This window comes from Acanthaster planci, linkage group LG02, assembly GCF_054643075.1.
Source record: "Acanthaster planci isolate LZ-2023a linkage group LG02, COTS_SCS, whole genome shotgun sequence".
In the NCBI taxonomy this organism is placed as follows: domain Eukaryota; kingdom Metazoa; phylum Echinodermata; class Asteroidea; order Valvatida; family Acanthasteridae; genus Acanthaster; species Acanthaster planci.
In genome coordinates, this window is record NC_141778.1 from 31,524,405 (window position 1) to 31,544,668 (window position 20,264).

The following is a 20,264-nucleotide window of genomic DNA, read 5'->3' on the forward strand; positions in this document are numbered from 1 at the left end:
ATCGTTGTTTTTGTTGTGGGATCAAAAGTCTAAATTTAAGATTGTGTTGTTTTTATTTCAAGCAGTGTACTTATTGCATAAAATATTCATAAATTAGGTCTTTCAAAAAAGCAAAGTAGTTTGCTCATTTGTCATGGCAGGCTCCGTTTTTGGACAGGCTAAGATTTGTGCATGGGCAATACAAATGGGGACGTCCCGATGGTCGGATTGTTCTCACAAAGGAACACAGCCCTCCATGTGGAATGTCCCGTTCCTAACGAAACGGCCGACCATTCCGGAATGAGAACACCATATTCCAATAGGAACATTCTGACCGCTATGAATTATTAGACGCTCCCTAAATCAAAGTGGTGTATCATAACGGTATTTTCATGTTGCTGAGCCACTCTGCATGTTTCCATGCTTCATCTTTCAGAGTGGGCGTCGTCTGAAGATTTACCGCACCTTCCGTGGGGAGGATGGCCAAGATTTTGTCCGAGTGGAGACAGTCCGGAGGCCAGAGGTGATTGACACCTACGTCCGCATCCGCCAGTCAAAGGATGAGAGCTACATGTAAGTGTCACTTTGGCCAACTGAACCTGTTCATTCTTCATGTTTTCTTTAAAATTCAGAGTTTCAAGCTTCCATGCATTAACATTTAGCCGGAACAAATGTTCTTATGGTTCCATGCGGTAAATATTTTTTTTGCGGTTGTTTGTGGAATAAAAAACCTGCTGGTTCTCTAAGATCTGCATGAATTCCTGTGTACACTGTACATGTGTATTCTTTTGGGGAAGGTCTATACTGTGTTTCTAGGTGAAGCAAACAATGCCCTATTCCATGGAGTATCTATAAGGAGATGCAAAGGTTCTGTACGTAATCTTCAGGTTCCTTGTGGGCAAACACTGCAGCATCTGAAACTGTAAATGGAACTTATAGTCCAACCATGTAGCCACAAACCAACCATAGTAGTTGTTGTCCAGCCAGCAAGCCTTAAATGTATCAGCAAGCCTTAATGTATTGCCTACTATAAAATCTTTCGCTCTGTTTTCACTTGATCCTTTCTTTTTCCCCAGTCGTCAGTTTGCCCTGCACGATGAGAAGCACCGGGAAGAGATGAAGAAGGAGAGACGACGCATCCAGGAGCAACTGCGCCGCATCAAGCGCAACCAGGAGAAACAGGAGCAGGAGAAGCTGCACCCCAAGCCACCCAAGGTCTTCAGGAAGAAGAAAGAGAAAAAGATAGATCCCAAGGTCCTCAAGGTGGGGAGAAATTGAAAATTGAAGACAGGTCCAAGTTTGACTGGGTACAGTGAGAGACAGCTCTTTTTACTATGAATCTTGCGAGCAATTGGTCAATCATGTTTGTTTCTGAAAAGGACTTTCACACAAGATTCTGTTTACAAGGTTTTCAACGCTTGAGCAAGGAGGTATTGACAGGCAATTAGTGAAGTTGGTAGCTACCTTGATCCTTGATCATTTTTCCTCTGTCCAGATGAAATGCGGGGCCTGTGGACTGATTGGCCACATGCGCACCAACAAAGAGTGCCCCAACTATGCCAAACTGAAGGAAAACCTGCCATCAGTTGCCGTGGCAATGACAGAGGAACAGGAGGAGGCAGAGGAGAAGAAATTGGAGGATGATGAACTTGTCAAGACGGAGGGAACAAAGGTCATCCTGGCCAAGAGCATTGTTGAGCAGTGAGTGTCTTCTCACTTTTTCTTAAGGAATGCCATTTGCAGATTTTTTATTCAGTTCAGTTCCAAGCCATATGCATTTTGAAAGCAAAGTACAGTTTTCTTTTCAAGGCAACAAGGGTTTTTCACATGTTCGCAGTTGTAGAATTATCAGTGTTTCTGTGAACAATTTTACTTGTGCTGATGCAAGGTAATTTTTATTTCATGCCTGTTAAACCTTAATTGTAATATTATACAGTTGGCTGTAAAATATTATCAATATAAGGAATCCCCAACTTTACAACGTACATGCAGTAAGCTTCCTTAGTAAACTTCTCAATTTTCTGTTGTCCTTCATCCAGCGCCGAGCAGGTCAAACGTAAGTCCCTGGTCCTGCGTTTCCCGAAGGAGAACTTGCCGCCTAAGAAGAAGAGGCGCACTGAGTCCTCCCAACCCCTGGACTATCTCAAGGTGAGCATCTTATGTTGTAAAGTTGGTCGTCTTACGTCCTTGGATATTGTTAAAATTAGCTCTCTTATATGGACACAGTTGTAGGGCACTCCTGACAGTTGACACTTACTTGCTAGATAATGTTTAGGTTGCATTTCGTTTTTGTTCTTTTCCCGGTTTTTTTGGCTGTTGTAGCTTTCTACCTGTTATGAAATTCAAAGTCCTCTGCAATATGTTTTTTTCACATGGATAATTTGTTCTGATTGGCAGCCATAGAATCTTGGATTCGCCAGGCAAATTTAATTTCCAATCTGTTTCGATCCATAAATTTGAAGACAAAATGAGTACACTACTGAACAACTTTAAGTCTTTAATTTACTTGTCAACTGCCTTGTTATACCAGAAACTGTAATCCACTAATCATTCACTCTGACATCCAGGATATTCTAGGTTACATCACACCTCCAAATCCTAACGCAGGATTTCCTGGACCTTGCAGATGCACCTAATCAAATTAAGTTTGATCTGGAGATCAACTATGTGTCAACTTTTCCTCAGATCAGCTCATTTCATCACTTCCTTCTTTCCAAGTATGCCATTACAAATTGGAAAAAAAAACACTTCACAGCGTCTCTTGAGGCTTGAAATTTTCTCCTTTTTTTCCCCGACACTTCTTTAGCGTATGTGAGCAAAGAATGTCTATAGATCAATTTTGAGCTTGCGCATTTAATATCCATTTGGCATGAGGGCTTTTAAACGAACTTGTTTCTTGATTGGTCTCTTCCTGTAGCGGCCAAACCAGTCCAATAATCGACGTCGCACCGACCCAGTAGTCACCCTTGGGATTATGCTGGAACCAATTCTGAACGAGATGAGAGATATACCATACGTGAGTACCAGTTAATGATCTTTACCAGCACTTCTGTGGAAGATGATTCTTAGCTGATTCCTTGATGAAGGTCAATTATTTTCAATCTAGTCTTACAGGGTCAGGGTTAACATGAACGAGGGAAAATTAATATTCGAGAGTGAGACAATTCTATAGCATTACGGTTTTGCTTATGTAAGCTGCTCACATAGTGTTAAAAACCTGGTAGGTTTGCAACATTAAGACTTTGTTGCAAAAATTTCTTGTTCTTCTTTCTAGGTTGTGACAGGCTTCATAGCATTAGCAGGGGAATCAAACAATCTTGTCAATAGGGTCTGGTCTTTTGACGTCACAGTCGTGTTTTTTCGACAAGTGGCTGCTAAAACTATGGTTGGCCATCAGTACAAAAGTAAACGAGTAATTCAGAGAGTGTTAAAAATCTTATGCAACTATCAGAATGATGGATAATAATACGCATACTACTAAATACTGAATGAAAATACAACCCTACTTAGAATTAATTGGACAAATGTCCAGTTTGAGCAAATTTCAGATAAAATCGAAAACCAACCAAAAGTTGATATTTCTGTAAACTTTGGCTGCCCATACAAGTTGTAGGCCAAGTGAAAGTGCTCTGTAATTCACTAACCGCAATAGTTGTTTTTTTCACTGTATAAAAAAAATAAACAAATTTTCACAAACAGTTTTAAATTTTCACAAATCAAAAAAAAAGAGACTAGAAACTGTAGTTTTCTCAAATTGGCCAAGAGCAGGGTGGGGGAAGTTGATGTCTCCGCTGTGGGTAATGCAGTTCGAAAACACAGACATTTCTCCTGGGAACCCTAGCACATGCCAGGTGTTAACAAGATTTCATACAGGCCTGATGCCTTAGCCTTTGCTCAGCACTTTTTCAGGTGCCATTCAAAAGAAGTAAGAGGGTTTTAGACCCCACCCGACACTCAAGAAGTCGTCTAGACTGTACCAATAGTTTTACCTTGGATTATGAAGCTACATTGGTGTGAAAAATGTCTCATTTTGGGTGTGGCAAAGGTTGTAAGACCATGAATTATCAAAGCCAATTTTTTGAAACCTTTTTTTCCCTTGTGGGTTGACAGTGACCGTGATCCGACTGACTCCTAGTAATGTGTCTTCTGAAAGGGCAATTAATATAGTTACACGTATCTTCCACCCACCCAAACTGCAAAGCTCAAAAGCCCTTGTTGGACACATCGACCTGAAAAATGAGCTTCCACCAATTTTTTGATAGAGTATACAATTGAAGGTTCTTGAACTGCACCCTTGCTGTTCCAGTGCTGTGTTTGGATTAGCCACGGATGTCCCCCAACCATCCTGGATTGGAGACACACCCAACATTGCTTTGATAACCCCACACGCTTACTGCTGCACAAGTAGGAACTGATAGAAGAGTGATGAGTTAGGCGTCACTGATCCCTGTCTTTAGTGTCTATTTGGATATTTGTTTGCCCCAAGCTTTGTCCCGTTTCGTTCAGACTAGACAGAATGTCCCGTTACTTTCCCAGAATTCTTGAATCTCCCCATGGCTTTATTGATGGATCCACTTTGGCGAGTATACAAAGTAATGTTCTGCACTTTCAAAGAGGCTTCCCCTTAATGCAGTTTACGTGTTCATGTAGCAAGGTTCAAACAGTCACCTGATGTTCTTTTTTCATCTGTTTCTTGCCCCCTTTCCATCAAGTCATTTCCTTTGCGTTTCCACTGCACATAGTGGAGGAAATTAAACACATTGACCAAAAATTTGTCAAAGTAACGAGAACGATAATAATCTGACATTTATAATGGGCAATTTCAATAGCCAAACTCCAGAAGATGAATGACATATTCCATGAAGGGAACATGCAGGTTATTTGGTTTATCCTTAACCACTTGCCTCCGGGGTTTCTGGAACTGGGTACCTTGGGTTTGTATGCATAGCCGGGGTAACCGAAATCGGATCAAAGAGCTGGGCCTTGTAACAAAAGACCGTACTCGGAACAAAAGACCAAGCTGCTGGGATTTTCCATTGTTCTCCAGGTGAAATCAGCGGGGGTAATCCATCATTGTTTTGAAATGGCATACCACTGTTTGTGGCATTCAGTGCCAGTGGATTATCAGCGCGGACAACAGTGCCCCAGCAATGAGCAATACAGTACTGCTGCATGCTAATCCCGCCGCATTTGAAAAGACGCCACTGCCATTCAGCAATGCCCAGGGCCAATTTCGGAAACAAAGGAAATTACACAACTCTGCACAATCTGGGCTCTCTTTACTGGGCGGCAGGCCTGGCTGTAATACCCAGGTGTCAATTGAGGCTGCATGTCAGATTAGAGTACCCACCACACAGTCATTTGTGTGGGAGTAAACGTCTAGTAAATGAAATCATGAATTTTTGAAGAATTTTGAAAATCTTGAAAATCCACTGGGAACTCATCCCACACATACAAATTCCACCCTGCAGGAAGTGGTTAAAATTGTCAAGGGAACTGATGTTGCACATGTTCTGCAGAAGAGAATTCCAGTATTGAGGATCAAAAACTGAAACAATTTTTAGACATCATCTAATACCTGTAACCTACAAATTATTCATACAATTTCATTCACATTAAAAATGGCAGTAAAACCTTTACAGCATGCATAAAATCTAATCAACTTTCTTAGACAGTGTTTGATTTTCATATTGACTGTGGTAGTAATTTACCACTAGCGTTATTGCACTTCGATCACTCAGACCAATGCTAAGAAGGAATTATACAACTAATTACTGAAAGATCTGTGTTGATGCCAACTTGACCCCTCAGAATGCAGAAAACATATTACATGTACATGTACCAGTATGAATATTAAATCACAAGTTCAGCAGTCCTGGAGTCCTTGGTACATCTAGGAACTGTTTGATTTTCCCATTTACAATTAAACTTCCCCATTGGCTGTACCAGATATTACAGCATGACTTATTTTGGTTGAATAGGGGAAACCAGTGCCTGTGGTGGGTTCATGAAGCTGATAAGTAACTTCCTGTCAAGTTTTCCTCACGAGAATTTCTGTGCCTTGAATACGTCAGGGAGCTACTGCAAATAATTTCATGGTGGAGGGAGTTTTCTTCCGTCCCTGCATGGTGCATGCATTGTGTGCATCGAGCATAGAGTACATTCACTTCATACTGCCTTGTACAGAGGCTTTGCGTGGAAGCCATGTTGTAGGGCAGTTCTTTTATTCTGCTGCGGAACCTCCTTTGTGCGTAGCCTGTGAAACAAAAGCACTGGCCTGCAAAATGACAGTCATGCAACCCTTTATGCTGATGATCTGACTGAAACCCAGTGTCCTGCAAAATACAGTCTTGAGAGGCTAACATTCTGAGGCAACTTTTCACCTTAAGATGCACATTGTTAATGACAACTGCTTATGTTTGAACATGTGAGTGCTTGTGCGTCATAAACCAGCACTGCCAAATAAGTTACTTTTGAAAATAGAACTCGGAATTGCTTTGAAATTAGCACTGGACTGATTGGACTCAATGCAGAAGTTGCACCCTGAAGAGCCACTTTTTATGCAACCACGATTTTTAAGAGTTTAAAGGGTGAAAATGACCGTCTCATTTTCCAGGTCTCTGATAAGGTCGTGAATCAATTTGTGCCTAGTACCGGGTTCAAGCTGTCAGTGGCTCGACAGGTAGTCGCCGATGGAGGATTTTTTCAAATGTTGGCTTTGATTCTGAGCTACGTTGCAAGAAAAATACATTGTGTTTAGCACTGCATAAGTGAAGTAAGTGGCTGAAAACAAAAATGTACCTTTAGCTAAACCTGTGTCTTTTATTTAAAATTTGCTGGCTGGAACCTTGCCAGTCGGGGAGAGAGTGGATCACAATTAAGAATGTGGTCTGAGGTCATCGGTCTCATTCTGTCTGGTTTGAGGGAGGGGGACTTGAACCAGATACAGCTGAGGCAAGATCAGTCCAAAATCTCACCTGTAGATCTCACGTCAGGGAAATGTGGGCCTTCCGGGCCATCTTGGGGATGGGAAATTGTCTCCAGGGATGGCCCTCTCCTTGTGCCGCCTCCAGAACAAGCCCCAAATGTAGACAGGAAGCCACTGTCGCTGCCCTGGGTGCGAAAAAAAAAAGAGGCGAAATTCTTTGCAGATGGTGCCTTTTGGTCTGAAAGAAGAAGTTGAAGGGTTGCACCAAATATTTGTCCACATCACAGCTACTGCCGTCATTTTCTCTTACATGGTCATGATGATAACCAATCAAGCAGTCTCACTTGCCACTCGTTAAATAGATTTTAAATGTAGTGGACAGCCACTGATTGGGAGAGGTTGGGTTTTCTTAATATCATTCCCATCTGTGCTATCTGACAATTGAGTTCATGTTTTCATTCTTGTATTTTATTACCACTTGTTAACAAGATCAGCGGATTTTCAACAACCTGAGGGACCTGCAATATCATGTGACATATTTCGTTGTGCGTGTGGATGCATTGCCAAGTGTTCTTTTCTTGGACTCCTGTAACCCCATGTACTTCAGGCAAATTCAGGATCCACTAAGAGCCAAATTTGACTTTTTGTGTTTGATAATGCAGCTTGGACCCACCTGGTACTGATTACCTTCCCCAGTTTATTTGGTGCAAAATATTTGTGCACAAAAACGTTCAATAGGAAGCAGGTGTTGTAGATAGAATGTGTTACCCATTGGTCCCATACTGTCTCTTGATTCTTGCTAGTCATTAGCCACGTCGTTTATATTTGTGCTAGTTGCATGGTAGATGCATGTACATGTAGTTGGAATTTATCATTCACAGGTTTTTGGCCATTTTGAAAGTACTGTTTTGTCAGATTTATTTAGAAGAAAATTTTGCGATTGAAGTAGGCTGCAACCATAGCTCTAGATCAGCATACAAATTCTAGTAAAAATTGTCGTAGGCTAGTAAAATGCATTCTTTCACTTGCCACATGGGCTGGTTAAGAAAAACCTACATTTATGAAACTGTTATTTGTCATAAAAGATGAACAAAGCAAACATTTTGAAATTAATTGTACATGTTGTTTATTATCAATTGTAACATTTTTTAATCCTCCACTTTTAAGTTTAAAAAAATAAAGCAAGACTCCACTTTAACGAAGTTAAAAAATAAAGTTGGCTGGTTAGAAAATGCTGAACTGTTGAAATTTTGATTATATATCATTGTCCGAGAACTGATTGTATAAATTTCATAAGGAAACAAATGTATCTTGTATTTGTATACAAATGAGTTGTGGGTTGTGTTTTAGCCCTGGAGGTCGTTACAAGCATTATTAGGTTAGAGAGATGGTGGTATGAGGCTGCTTTTCTCTGCAGTTCATTGGCATTGAGTCTTGGCCAGCATTCACTCGATGAGGGCCAAGCCAGGATCAGAAAATGATCGTTTGGGACATTTTGGTGCATCTGCACCTCAAAAATCAGTGATCGGAATGGGCTTATCCCATAACTTCACTGAAATTGATGTCAAGATCAGAAGCTCGTTTAGACAAGATTGTGATTAAAATGTTCATTTTTTTTTATTTTCTCAATAGTTTCAAAGAAACTGTATTTCCCCAAGTGCCACTTGCTCTATGTACTGGTAGGTTTGCAACACAGCTAACATTGCGACCCAAAGCACGGTCTCTCAGCCACATAAAAATCTATAGCTTCTAACTGGCACCCTGTGGAAATATGACTTTTAGAAATTAAGGGTCAACGCAGTGCCTACATGGGTGCACTGAACCAATTCAAGCTCCATTGAAAATAGTGTAAAATCAACCAAGTTTGGAGCCCCATGGCAGGCAACTGAAGTCCCTGAGGACTCTCAAACAAAAAACAATGTGTTGTTTGGTCCTTCAGATTTCATTTGATTTTCAATTTTTAATAGGTTAACCAATGAATTTTTTAATTATCCGCCAAAAATAAACTCACCCCCCCCCCAAAAAAGTCAATGTCCCCAAGTCTTCTCAGGGGCCATTTTTCAAATGACATCCTTCACCTTCCTCGGGCTCTTCTGACAAATTTTCAATCCCATTTTTGTCTGCTTTGCCCCCAGATGGGTGCCCCTGAATCTACAGAGATGATCCCGGGCCATACTGACACAATCCCACCATTTCTTGGCCCATACAGACCCCTCTTTTCGAAAGAATCTGTGGGGGGTACTTTTTGTGCACCTCCGCCTGGTGGAGAATTTTCCTTGAATTGGGGCACTGCCCCCACATGTAGATAACACAGTTTGGAGAATCCATAGGTTGCAAGTTAGAGCCATGTGTATTGAACTTTCTGTCAGCTGTCCCTCATGACTGGAATCAGAAACACAACTTTTGGTGGCCACGTGTCCAGAAAAAGCCTTTATCTTCTGTAGACAGCAGAAGAAGTTATGACAAGGGATTACCTCTGCTTACCACAGTTACGGGACACTAATACCAAGACTATATTCAATTGTCATATATGGCTGTATTTTTGTTACTGGGACTGTTGTAGGAAAGGAAATCATGATAAATCAACCTGTGTCTGATTTGTCCTGACCAATTTTATTCTAAAGTGATACAATAAATAAGTGTACTATGCGCATTTTACAAATTGCTTGAACTTTTAAAGCTAAAACAGGAAATTAGCCATTTATCAGTCACATAGCATTCCATTGTTTGTCCATGACACTTTGATGGATATACAAGACTTTGCCTTTTTTGAAATTGCTTGAAACTCAAAATGTGAAGGATTTTGTGGCCTAAAGTCATGGCTGTTGGAAGTTATAACCCTTGACATTTTTGCTGTCAAGTGCCAGATATTTTCGCTGGCCGTCAAGTTCAAAACTTGTTTACTTGTAAGCTGACTCAAACTTAGACTTTTGGGGGGCAGGTCACTTTCCTTTCTGTAAAATCCCCAATTAAAAAAAAAATTGCAACCATATATCAGGGGTGTGAGAATTCAGTTTTCAGCAGATTTTAACTTTTTTGGTAAGATTTTTACTCTCCAGCTTTTTTGTGCACCTGCCCTGTACAAAATCATGGGAAGTTTTGAATTTCAGCTGTGTGCTAGCTGTTCGCAGCTTTTTGTATGTGGCCACTCACACCCCTACATGATAAATGGAAGTGGTCATTTGGGACACTTGAGGAATTTTCCACCCTCTATCCAATCACTGCAGGTCGAAACAGGATATTCACCTCCTCATGTTTATTGACATAGTGTGTTGGAGCATGTTGCCATAAAATGTGTTTTATAGCTTCATGGTTGGAGAGATGCTCATTTCTGCCTGGAGCTATGCTGCATCCTTAGTGATTTGGAGTTGGAGAAACACCACAGAATGCACTCTACTCTTTCCAGTCACCGAGAGCCCAATTTAGCTGATACATTGAATAGTAAAGAATTCCTAAGCACAAATGCTAGATTGTGCCAAATTGTCCTTTCCGAGATCATCCTCTTGGGACAAAGTTGATTTTAAGAGGGCATTTGAAAAATGTGGCTCTGCACCTTGTAATGAATCCTAGGAAATTAGACGTAATGCACCGTGGAGAGTAGCCCCTCACAGGCATTGAAGGCGTCAAACTCTGGGGACATATTGTACTTCTGTTAAAATCCATGTTATACAAGATTTACCACTTCCTGTCACAGGTAGTCTGCTGAGAGACTACAGTATACATGTCTTAATGTACTCATTTACGTGGTGGTTACCGGCTTTGTTTACCGGGTCTGTGGAGCTACATGTATTTCTTTGTTATTAAAATTGTCACCTGAAGAGGATTCATCTTCAGATTTGATTTTTTCCACACTAATCAGGCATCATAGCAAAATGGATTGTAAGGATATATTGTACATAGTTCATTTATAAAATAGTTGAAGAACTGGACAAAGGTTTAATAAAAGTGGAAACTTAATCTTCAGAACTACAATCATGGAATTGCCATTTTTAAAAAGAACCCAACTAAATGAGCATTAATCTTTTTACTGCCATTTTAGGCCACCAAAATTTATGTGTGGATGACATTAATTGGAACTAATTATCCATTAACAAGATTTAGTGAATTGTGACATTCAAAACAAGGCCTTCCAAGAAAACATCCTCTTTCTGTGATCTTAGCTTTAACATTACGTCAGCCTTAGTTAAGGGCAAGGTGTATTACACATTTTAAACATACATGTACGTGTAAGTCATTACAGTTTTGTCAAAAATCTTAGTTTTGCAAAACGAGTAAAATTCAGAGCAATAATCATCTTGCTTTTTCTGTGGTCCACAAGAAATTCTCATTACTCGTGGCAAGATAGCATCAACTATCTTCCAAGAGAGTTCTCATTTTAAAAGAAGAGAGGGGGGAAAAAAGCTTAGTCATGTTACTTCCAGCATCACTCAGCAATCACTCAGAGCATGCAGGAAGTGTTTGCAGTTTGGACAGCACAGAGCGTGTTAGCTTGTCTCGCTGTGAAGTGATCAAAGGAAATTGAGTACAACAATCTTGTTATTGGGCGAGCATTTCCTTTCATCTCATTCAATCGGTCTCTTATGGCAGGTGACATTTAAATATCCTGGTTTCTCTCCAGCCCTTGCTTTGAACAAAGTCCAATCTACCTGCCGCTGGCACTTTTTGCGGTCATTGATCTTTGTGTTTAAAAAACCTGAGGACTCTTCAATAAATACTAATTGCCTTTTTGGGCTGCACCAATTTGAGAGCCAGTAAAGAAATGATTGAGTGTTTGAAAATTGCAATACATCACATGAGTATCACACAGTCAATGACAATGCGTTTCATTAAGAGGCCAGAAACTACTGGTCTCTGTAGCTGCTACAACAGCAGTGCAACAGTAGTGAATAGGCCCCATCTCAAAGTAATGTTTTTTAATCTACGCTCCACCAACAGTTGAAGAAGCTTTCACTCATAAACCTCACACTGAATTAAAACACGAATTGGTCAGTGCTTGCCATAATTTTGTTGCTGGTTGATCCCTTTGGTGGTCTAGGCCAGATGATTCCCTTGTATAATGTTATGATTATCAACCATCAGTGGCTTTAGTAACTTTAAAAATTAAATGCATCTGAAATGGTCAGCAATGAACTGCTGCATTGACCCTGAAGCAACACATAATGACAATAGGGATGCCAGCATTCAAAAGAAGTGAAACTAATATTCAGTAGCCAAGAGTATTATTCAAATATTCTAATAAAACAGAGGCCAAAGCAGTTGGATTTAGGACCGAAAACTGCAACCGGAGAATTACCAGCATTAGAAAGGTAGAGGAACAACTGCATGGGTACGATGTCATCCATCCAGCATAGCTCCCCCAAAATAATAACTGCTTTGTCAAAAGCAGCGTCAACAGCCATATGAGGATTTTATGTGCGTAAGCGTGGCAGCATTAGAAAGAGCTGTCTGGTGTAGTGTACATGACGTCACGTGGGTATGACTCAGTCTCGTGGGGGAAAAGGAAAGTGCGTAGCTGGCTGTCCCCCTAAAACGGAACCCCGTCCTCGTCGGGTTTTATGTTTTATATATATATATATGTATATATATATATAAATAACCCTCCCCGGGCAGCCCAAAGGTCTCACTAGTCTCTTGTTGGATTGCCAGTCCCCACCTTGCTCTTGCCATCCTTGGGGTATATACGTATTCCCTGAAGATCATCCTTCTAGGCAACGCCGGGCCTCCAGCTGTTCTCCTCACCCAATTTGCAGTTGTTGTCAATGAGGAGTTGGACTTTACTGGGACTATAATGGTAAAGACATGTCTCTGTGAAAGGGAAGTTCCCTCTTACCCTTGTCTTGGGGAAAAGCAACTATTGTGCAGCTTGAAGTAGTGCTTGTTTGCATCCTTGGATAAGAATGTTGAAATTTGTGTTCAGATATCACTGTGATGGAATTTCTTAAAAAGTCATCACAGTGACCGCGAAAGTGCTTAAAAAGAAACCAAATTGGAAATGTTATAAAGTTTTTATTGGCAGCTGTTTAAGTGATACTACAAGCAAGAGATAATTTGAGTACATGTACATGGAGCAATGCCTACAGGTACACAGTGTACTCGTTAAACTGAGTTTTGTCAGTGAACAGTTTATTTCACACTTATACATATTTATCATTTTCTTTCAGGGTGGAGAGGCCATGCGGGCTTAAAGTGATCCATTTATTTAGTGTTTTTTTCTTATTTCACAGGCCACACCGTTTCACCAACCAGTGAATTCTCGTCACTTGAGCGACTACTACAAGATAGTCCACAATGCTATGGACTTGCAGACCATGCGTGAGGTATGGAAACTTTGATTCTGAAGGCATCCGAAGACATAAATGAAGACATAATTTTTATAATTTGTCCAAGGTCAGCACTCATCCAATGATATGCCTGACGGATGCCTCTGCTTGCTGATGGCATCATGGTTGTATTTTGGAACCAGAGTTGGCATTGTATTTTGGCCAATTTTCATCAAAATGTGCACAACCCTCAGTTCATCTTTGTGTTGGTGTTACAGTGCGCAGTGGCAGTGGCATTAAAATGTCTGCCATATTTCTTTATTTTCCCCAAGCTGTACATGAAAAAGGGTGCAAGAAGTCCTCTAGAATCATATGGGTGCTGAGACCTAAGCATACAACAGAATTATCTTGAAAGAACCAACATGATATTCCAACAGTGCATGCCCAAAATAAAGCCCGTCGGAAGTCATACGAGAACAGCAAGGGTCAGGCATGAGGTTGGTGTTTCAATGTGACTTCCAGCATGTTTGAGCTGGCATGCCTTGAGCCGGATTGATCTTGCCTTTTTGAAATACCAATCTAGTTCATTTTCAGGTTTGACCCTACCTTTTTCCTCTCTGGTAGAAATTGCGAGCTCGGAAATATCAGTCTCGTGAAGAGTTCTTGAGTGACGTGCAGCTGATTGTGGACAACAGCGCCCTCTACAATGGTGATACGAGTCCCATGACCATGGTAGCCCACAACATGCTGGTTCTCTGCAAAAAGAGAATGGAGGAGGTCAGTGTCTATTAGTATTGGCTGTATAGTGTGAATGCTGATGCAGTAAAGTGATCCTAAAGTTTGGTTCACCCTCTTGCAAATTCCATCCAGTGCAATTGGTTGCGGCATTTGCTGTCATAAAAAAATGAGTTTTGCATTAGCTTACTGGCTGGTGATTGGGAAATTGAGAAATGGGCACACATCGACAGGACTTGTTCAGTCCACACTTAGAACCGTGAGTTATTCTCAAGAGCTGTCTTTAAGCACTGAACTCGAAGTTGTTGTAGTTTAAAATAAAGTAGAATCAGTCATTGCTTGCATTCGTTGTGACGATTTCCGCGGGTCAGTAAAATTTGTTTAAAGTTCACATGAATTGTGGCGTTACTCAAAGTTGGAATGTACCAGTTCTCACATTTCAATTTGTTGTCTTCTGCAGAAAGATGAGAAATTTTCTCGAATTGAGAAAGCCATCAATCCACTGCTTGATGATGACGATCAGGTTGCCTTCTCTTTCATCTTAGACAACATCATCACAGCAATGAGAGCGGTCCCTGATGTAAGCTGCCTCTTTGTAAAACATCAATGCATTTGGATGACCCGTTGAACTTATTTTCATGGTCAGCTTAAAACGAAGAATTGTGTAATGTCCTCAAAGTTGCTCATGTCACTTTTTTTCACTCTACCCCTTTGATTGATTGATACCATTGCAAGCAGATGACATGTACATGTACATATCCACTGTAAATAATAAAGTTCAGCAATGTAAATTATAGACAATCGACAGGCACATGATGAAAAACAGATTGGCATGACTGCCTGATGTTCGTTTGTTTATACTACCCTCTTTTACATTTACAGTCATGTAGCTTTGTACTGTCACTGATTAAACCATCATGATGGGTTGGTAAATAACACCCAGGAATGTCATAACTGATTAAACAACAAATTCAATATGCGCTTATCTAAACAACCTCTTCGGCTGTGTTTTTACCACTAATTGTTGGTGTTAGTTTCCTAGGGCTATGCTGAACCATCACAGCTGTGGATGATGGGGAGAATATTTCAACAAATATGCTACTGTTTATTTCTATTGAATACTTGTTTCCTGCATGTACACGTTGCTCCACTTTCCTCAGTTGATTAGATGGAGTTCTAGGCACAATTCCACAGCGCTGCCAAGCACACAACTTTGTGCTTCCTATATTTCATGAAGACCGTAAGCAATAAGCACAGCACAAAGCACACTGACCTTGGAAGAAAGGTTTGCTTAATTTGACACAACAATGGAAATCTCTGTGCACACCAGTGTAGCTGTTGTACTAAGCACAGCAACTGTGGAATGTTTGCCATGAAATTTGGTTTCCGTCAAGCAAATACTTGGGCTGTGGTTAGCAAAAAAGTTTGCTTGATGATAAGCAGCACCTTGAAATTGGGCCTTGTAGTCTGACAAACTTTGGCTCTTTGCAATCGCAATCATCTCACTCTGTGGACAGTATTAGTGTCGTCCACTCTGTTGGACCACTAATCTCACTAAGAATGTTGATAGAGGTGGTTATTTCGTGTGGGATACGCACTAGTGAAAGTGGGACCAGGTCATTGTGTATCAGGGGATAATGAATGCCTTGAGAACTGGGCTGTAATTGATGATTAACATCCCTCAAGATGAAGAACTGTTTGGATAAATTTTCTCCCACTCAGGTTAATCCCAAGATGTCTATCGTTGGTACTTTGTTGTAAATTTCTCATAACGATGACAGCATTGGACCAGTATACTCTAGTCAGTGTTAAATGGGAGCCATGATTCAGATCAAAAATTTGTTTTTGTTCTGGGCATGCTCAATATCAGTTTTTTACTCGGCAGGACAACTAATTATGGCGTGTTTCTTTTGATAAAAACATTTTTTTTTTATTTCGCCATCGTGTTGTATTTATGGTGCTCAAACCAAAGGACTCCTCTGTGACTGGAAAGTCTAACAGTAATATGCATAAAAAGGAGGTTGAAGGAATTTGGATTTTGAAACATGGTTGAGAACTTCAACATATATTGAGGGAAATACAATGGAATTTCTGGCTTATGTTGACCTGGATATGATTTTTTCCCATCCTAGTCACAGACACAGAAGAGTTAAATGTACTTGCCCATGAACCTGTAATGATATCCAACTTCTCCCATCAACCCCCTCCCCTTTCTTCACTCAGTCATGGCCCTTCCACCAGCCCGTCAACCCCAAACAAGTGAAGGACTACTACAAGATCATCACCACCCCCATGGACCTGGAGACCATGAGGAAGAACACACAGAAGCACATGTACAATAACCGTGACCATTTCCTAGAGCACGTGGAGCTCATGGTTAAGAACTGTGCTGCTTACAATGGTAAGAGTCAAGGGACTAGGCAGGCTTTGAATAGCCACGTGAATGCACAAAACACTGAAGTTAGATGAATGCAGTTCGCCACATTAATGCATCTGCTGTTGATAATTTGAACGCAGCCTCGATACCTAATGGATAAAGAGTATGAGGACAACCATTGCATTAGTTTCCTCAGAACCTCTAATGGTGTTCAAATATTCACACACACATGTATGTACATACATACATGGATGTGATAAGTGAAGAGGTTTTTACCCTGAATTTCCTTCTGTTGCCAGGGCCTTATCTGAAAGAAGATTCCATAGCTGTGGCAAAGTCAATTGTCAGCATGTGCCCACATATTGAAAAGCAATGGAGACCTAGACCTACATGTAGCTCTAGATACAAGATTTCAGTACAGTCCGAGTCTGCATATTGGAGGTTTTCTAAGTCTAGGCTTTGTCTTTTTATTGGGCTTCAATTTGTTCCCTAAATTGAGAGTATGCTTGAACTCAACTCAGCTCCATGTTCTTATGTGTATTCGTTTATTTAAGGAGAGGCCACACTTTCTAAAGAATTTTCATTTGGTTCCCAAAACAAGTGTACGTTGGGCTTATGTACTTTGCATTGAGGACCGACATATATTCATAACACTGTATGCTCAGTGTTGGTTTGAGAGCTTGCGAAAAAATTCACAAGCTTACTGGGGTGGGACTTGAACCCACGACCTCCTGCTTACTAGTGCAAACATCTTAACCATTCGACCACTGAGCTTGCTGGTTCGAGTCGGATGTAGCAGCGGGTGCCGCAAACTATTTCAGCATGCAGCCAGGATTACTTGTCCTTTGAAAAGTGACAACAAAACAGGACAGTCTGATTAGTTTATCTGCTTGTTATCTACTGGAGGCGGGTTAACCAGTGTCCCATTGAACTCCTGCTGCTCAAATTCTACAGCCAAAAGAAATCTGCAGTGGAAGTGTTTTGGTCACGGCCTGCAAGTGGATGTGATTGCTGATTTCCTGCAATAATTTCCCCCTGACAGGTGAGGAGAGCACCCTAACCGGGATTGCCCAGCGGGTGCTGGAGGTCTGCAGGGCTGAGCTGGCCTCCAACGAGGAACACCTGGCCCAGCTAGAGAAGGACATCGCGCTGGCAAGGGAGAGTGCCCTGGAGGCGGCCGACACGGAAAGCCTGTCGGCCGCTCCCAACACCCCTTCCAGTCAGATGGCCAATGAGGACAGCATGACAGGTAGAAACCAGGCGGCCTTGTCCCGTTTCCCACATCCCTCCGACACTTTTTATCATCCTTTATAACAGAACGGGTGTTTTGGGAAATTTGACACTTGAAATAGTTGGGAGATTGAGATGCCTGAAGTTATTCCAACCTTTGTGCCTATTATACTATATCATGTTGCAAGTGCACATTTTTGTGAGTGTGGCTTTATCTTTTCATGAGATAACAACTGTAACCAACACATTTGCAGGAAAACAAAAATAAACAGCAGTGCCCTACATGTAAATTGTCTAGAAAGTAATGTACAGCAGGTGGCAGAAACCAGTTCACAAAAAACAAGATTTGTTTTAAATTTGTCAGACATCTAACTTGATATAATCAACTTGACAGTTGAATTTTTTGCAGAGTAAACTTACAGCTTCTTAATCCTTGTTGTTTTTGCCGAGTTTTGTTTTGTACATGAAAGAAATGTGAAGTACAAGATATGTGTTTGGACTTGGGTTCTGCTTCCATGTATTCTTTCTTTCCCCTCAGGTTTGAGAGTCTAAAATATGTTTATATTTATTTATAATTAATTGCCTGTGAATTGTGTGCTCTCCTCCTGCAGGGTTTGATGATGAAGATGATGTACAGGGTAATGACCTGGAGGAGGGAGAGTTTGTGGACATCGAGGGAGATGGAGAAAAGGTCAGTACACGCTCCTAAGACTACTTGCTCAACAGAAGTTCCCCTTTAGCACCAAAACAAGTTAACCTTGAGACCACACTTGAGCATTACCTTTGATTGTGAAGCTGACTTCGACATGCTGCAGTACCTGGTCTAAAACACACAAACTGCATCACCTGCCACAAGGATGTGTAATGCTCTAGATTAGCTCTCTACCGTTCATGTATTCACTGTAAACATGGCAGCTCAATACAGTCATTCTCAAAAGAGTATTTAGAAACGATATGGATGTGTTTCTTCATCTGCAGAAGTCCAGCTTTGAGCCCATCCAAGATGCCGAGGACAGCATCCTCTTCAATGACCTCCAGATCACACCAGACAACAGTGAAGAGGAAGATGACGACGAAGAAGATGAAGAAGGCGACAACCCTTTCCTAAACCAGCTCAGCGAGAGTGAGGAGTCAGAAAACGATGATGGGGATGAGCCCGAGCATCCAAATGATGAGGAGGAGGAAGAGGATAGAGAAGGCGAAACTGAAGAAGCCGACAACTTTGAGGATGAGAATGGCGGCGAGGAAGAAGATGATGTGGAAGCGGAGGTGGATGAATCATTTGAAGCGGAGTACGACATGAGCCGGCCAAACTCTGAGATGGCAGATGTGGAACAGAGTGAAGAGGAGCTGGATGTGGAGGAGGGCAAGATGATTCAAGACGACGAGGAGGAAGAAGACAGCGAGGATGACTTTGTGGAAGTGGAGGATGAAGAAGAGGCAATGGATGAAGGTTAAATCCAGTGGCTGAGCAATGAGCCAAAGAGCAAGGGAACACTTCACTGAGCTGCGAAGTGGCTAACAAAATTCTTAAGATAATGAGATGATTACCAAACACAGTGAACACTACCTGCACATGAGAATTTAGAGATTTTAGACCCATTGTTGCCTACCAGATTTAACTGTACTTGTTTCTTCTTGGCGTAAAAGGTCATTTTTGGCTTACTTCTTAAGTTTGTGTTTTGGCTTTGTAAAATTCATTGACACAGAGGAGGTCAGAAGGTGCTTATAATGTACAAGAAATCAAGTTACATGTTAGTCTGTTTTTAATAAGCCCACATTAGCTTTTGAACTGGATATATGGAAACTAGCCAGTTCTAATTGTGGTACAAGAATTTGAAATTGAGGGGAAAAATTTTAAGATCACAAAACTGAAAATTTTTATACATTATTTTGTTATTTATTTGTTCAGTGTCAAGATCTCCTTGTTCGATTGACCAATAACTCATCTCATATTTATAGAGAGGCTAATTTCTTACAATGAAGCTTATCCCATTCAGGAAAGAGGATAGTGATGTCTTTGTTGGCGATTTTTGGTTGTAAATATTGTACATTAAAGATAACGTAAAGCAGAAGTAGATCGGAATATGTTGGGAGAACCAGAAGAAAACCCGGCTGGTAAAATTTGTATTGAAAAATATCAGTCTGAATGCTATTGGACGAGAGAAGAATCGAGTCATTTTATACTGTAAGGTGGAAAAAACAATTTCCAAAAAGAAGGAAAGAAAACAAAGGTAAAAATTTTTTAGTGCACAAGTACTCCTTTTTATTTTTGGGGTCACGATTTGCCCGTTTTATTCAAGCATTTTGGTGAAGTGATTTCCTGTAATCACTATGTCACCAATAAAGGCAGCTTTAATCATTGAATACACAAGTCTAGAAGAAAAAGTGAAATGTTTCTGAGCTCGTGTCAATAAAGCTATTGCTTAAAACGTGTTCGTGTGTTATGTCTTAAAACTAACATTTCCTCCACAGTATAACCTACAAGAGTGCAATTTTCTTCAGTGTCATCACAGTTACATTTTTCATGCACCGAGCCTAAAAAAAAAAATTGCAGTAACATCTTCCTGTCATTTTGTCACCAGATTTGTGGAAATCGGACATGCTGTTCGCGCGCAACGTGCATTTTCCCGAGACAGGTCAGCCCGAAATCCATTCTTTTTCCGTGGCGTGCTCGATGCTTGTTGGCCGACGCGTTTGTAGTCATGAACCTCAAGTGACCACAACATCCAAAACCTATGTTGTATTGAATGGA

At 40.9% G+C, this 20,264-nt stretch overlaps 1 protein-coding gene across 6 annotated transcripts in view; it reads left to right on the forward strand.

The window, feature by feature from the left end:
* Positions 1 to 19,945, forward strand: part of LOC110976880 (transcription initiation factor TFIID subunit 1-like) — a 45,216-nt gene extending 25,271 nt beyond the window's left edge. For all 6 annotated transcript variants that reach the window (XM_087132702.1, XM_022230546.2, XM_022230547.2 and 3 more), the window contains 12 exons: positions 416 to 552; positions 1,056 to 1,242; positions 1,475 to 1,680; positions 2,019 to 2,127; positions 2,897 to 2,995; positions 13,132 to 13,224; positions 13,792 to 13,944; positions 14,363 to 14,482; positions 16,126 to 16,303; positions 17,322 to 17,528; positions 18,121 to 18,200; positions 18,488 to 19,945. In XM_087132702.1, the coding sequence (XP_086988828.1) occupies positions 416 to 552; positions 1,056 to 1,242; positions 1,475 to 1,680; positions 2,019 to 2,127; positions 2,897 to 2,995; positions 13,132 to 13,224; positions 13,792 to 13,944; positions 14,363 to 14,482; positions 16,126 to 16,303; positions 17,322 to 17,528; positions 18,121 to 18,200; positions 18,488 to 18,967 (2,049 nt within the window). In that variant the 3' untranslated portion in view covers positions 18,968 to 19,945. The remainder of the gene's footprint in view (positions 1 to 415; positions 553 to 1,055; positions 1,243 to 1,474; positions 1,681 to 2,018; positions 2,128 to 2,896; positions 2,996 to 13,131; positions 13,225 to 13,791; positions 13,945 to 14,362; positions 14,483 to 16,125; positions 16,304 to 17,321; positions 17,529 to 18,120; positions 18,201 to 18,487) is intronic.
* Positions 19,946 to 20,264: the final 319 nt, after the last annotated feature.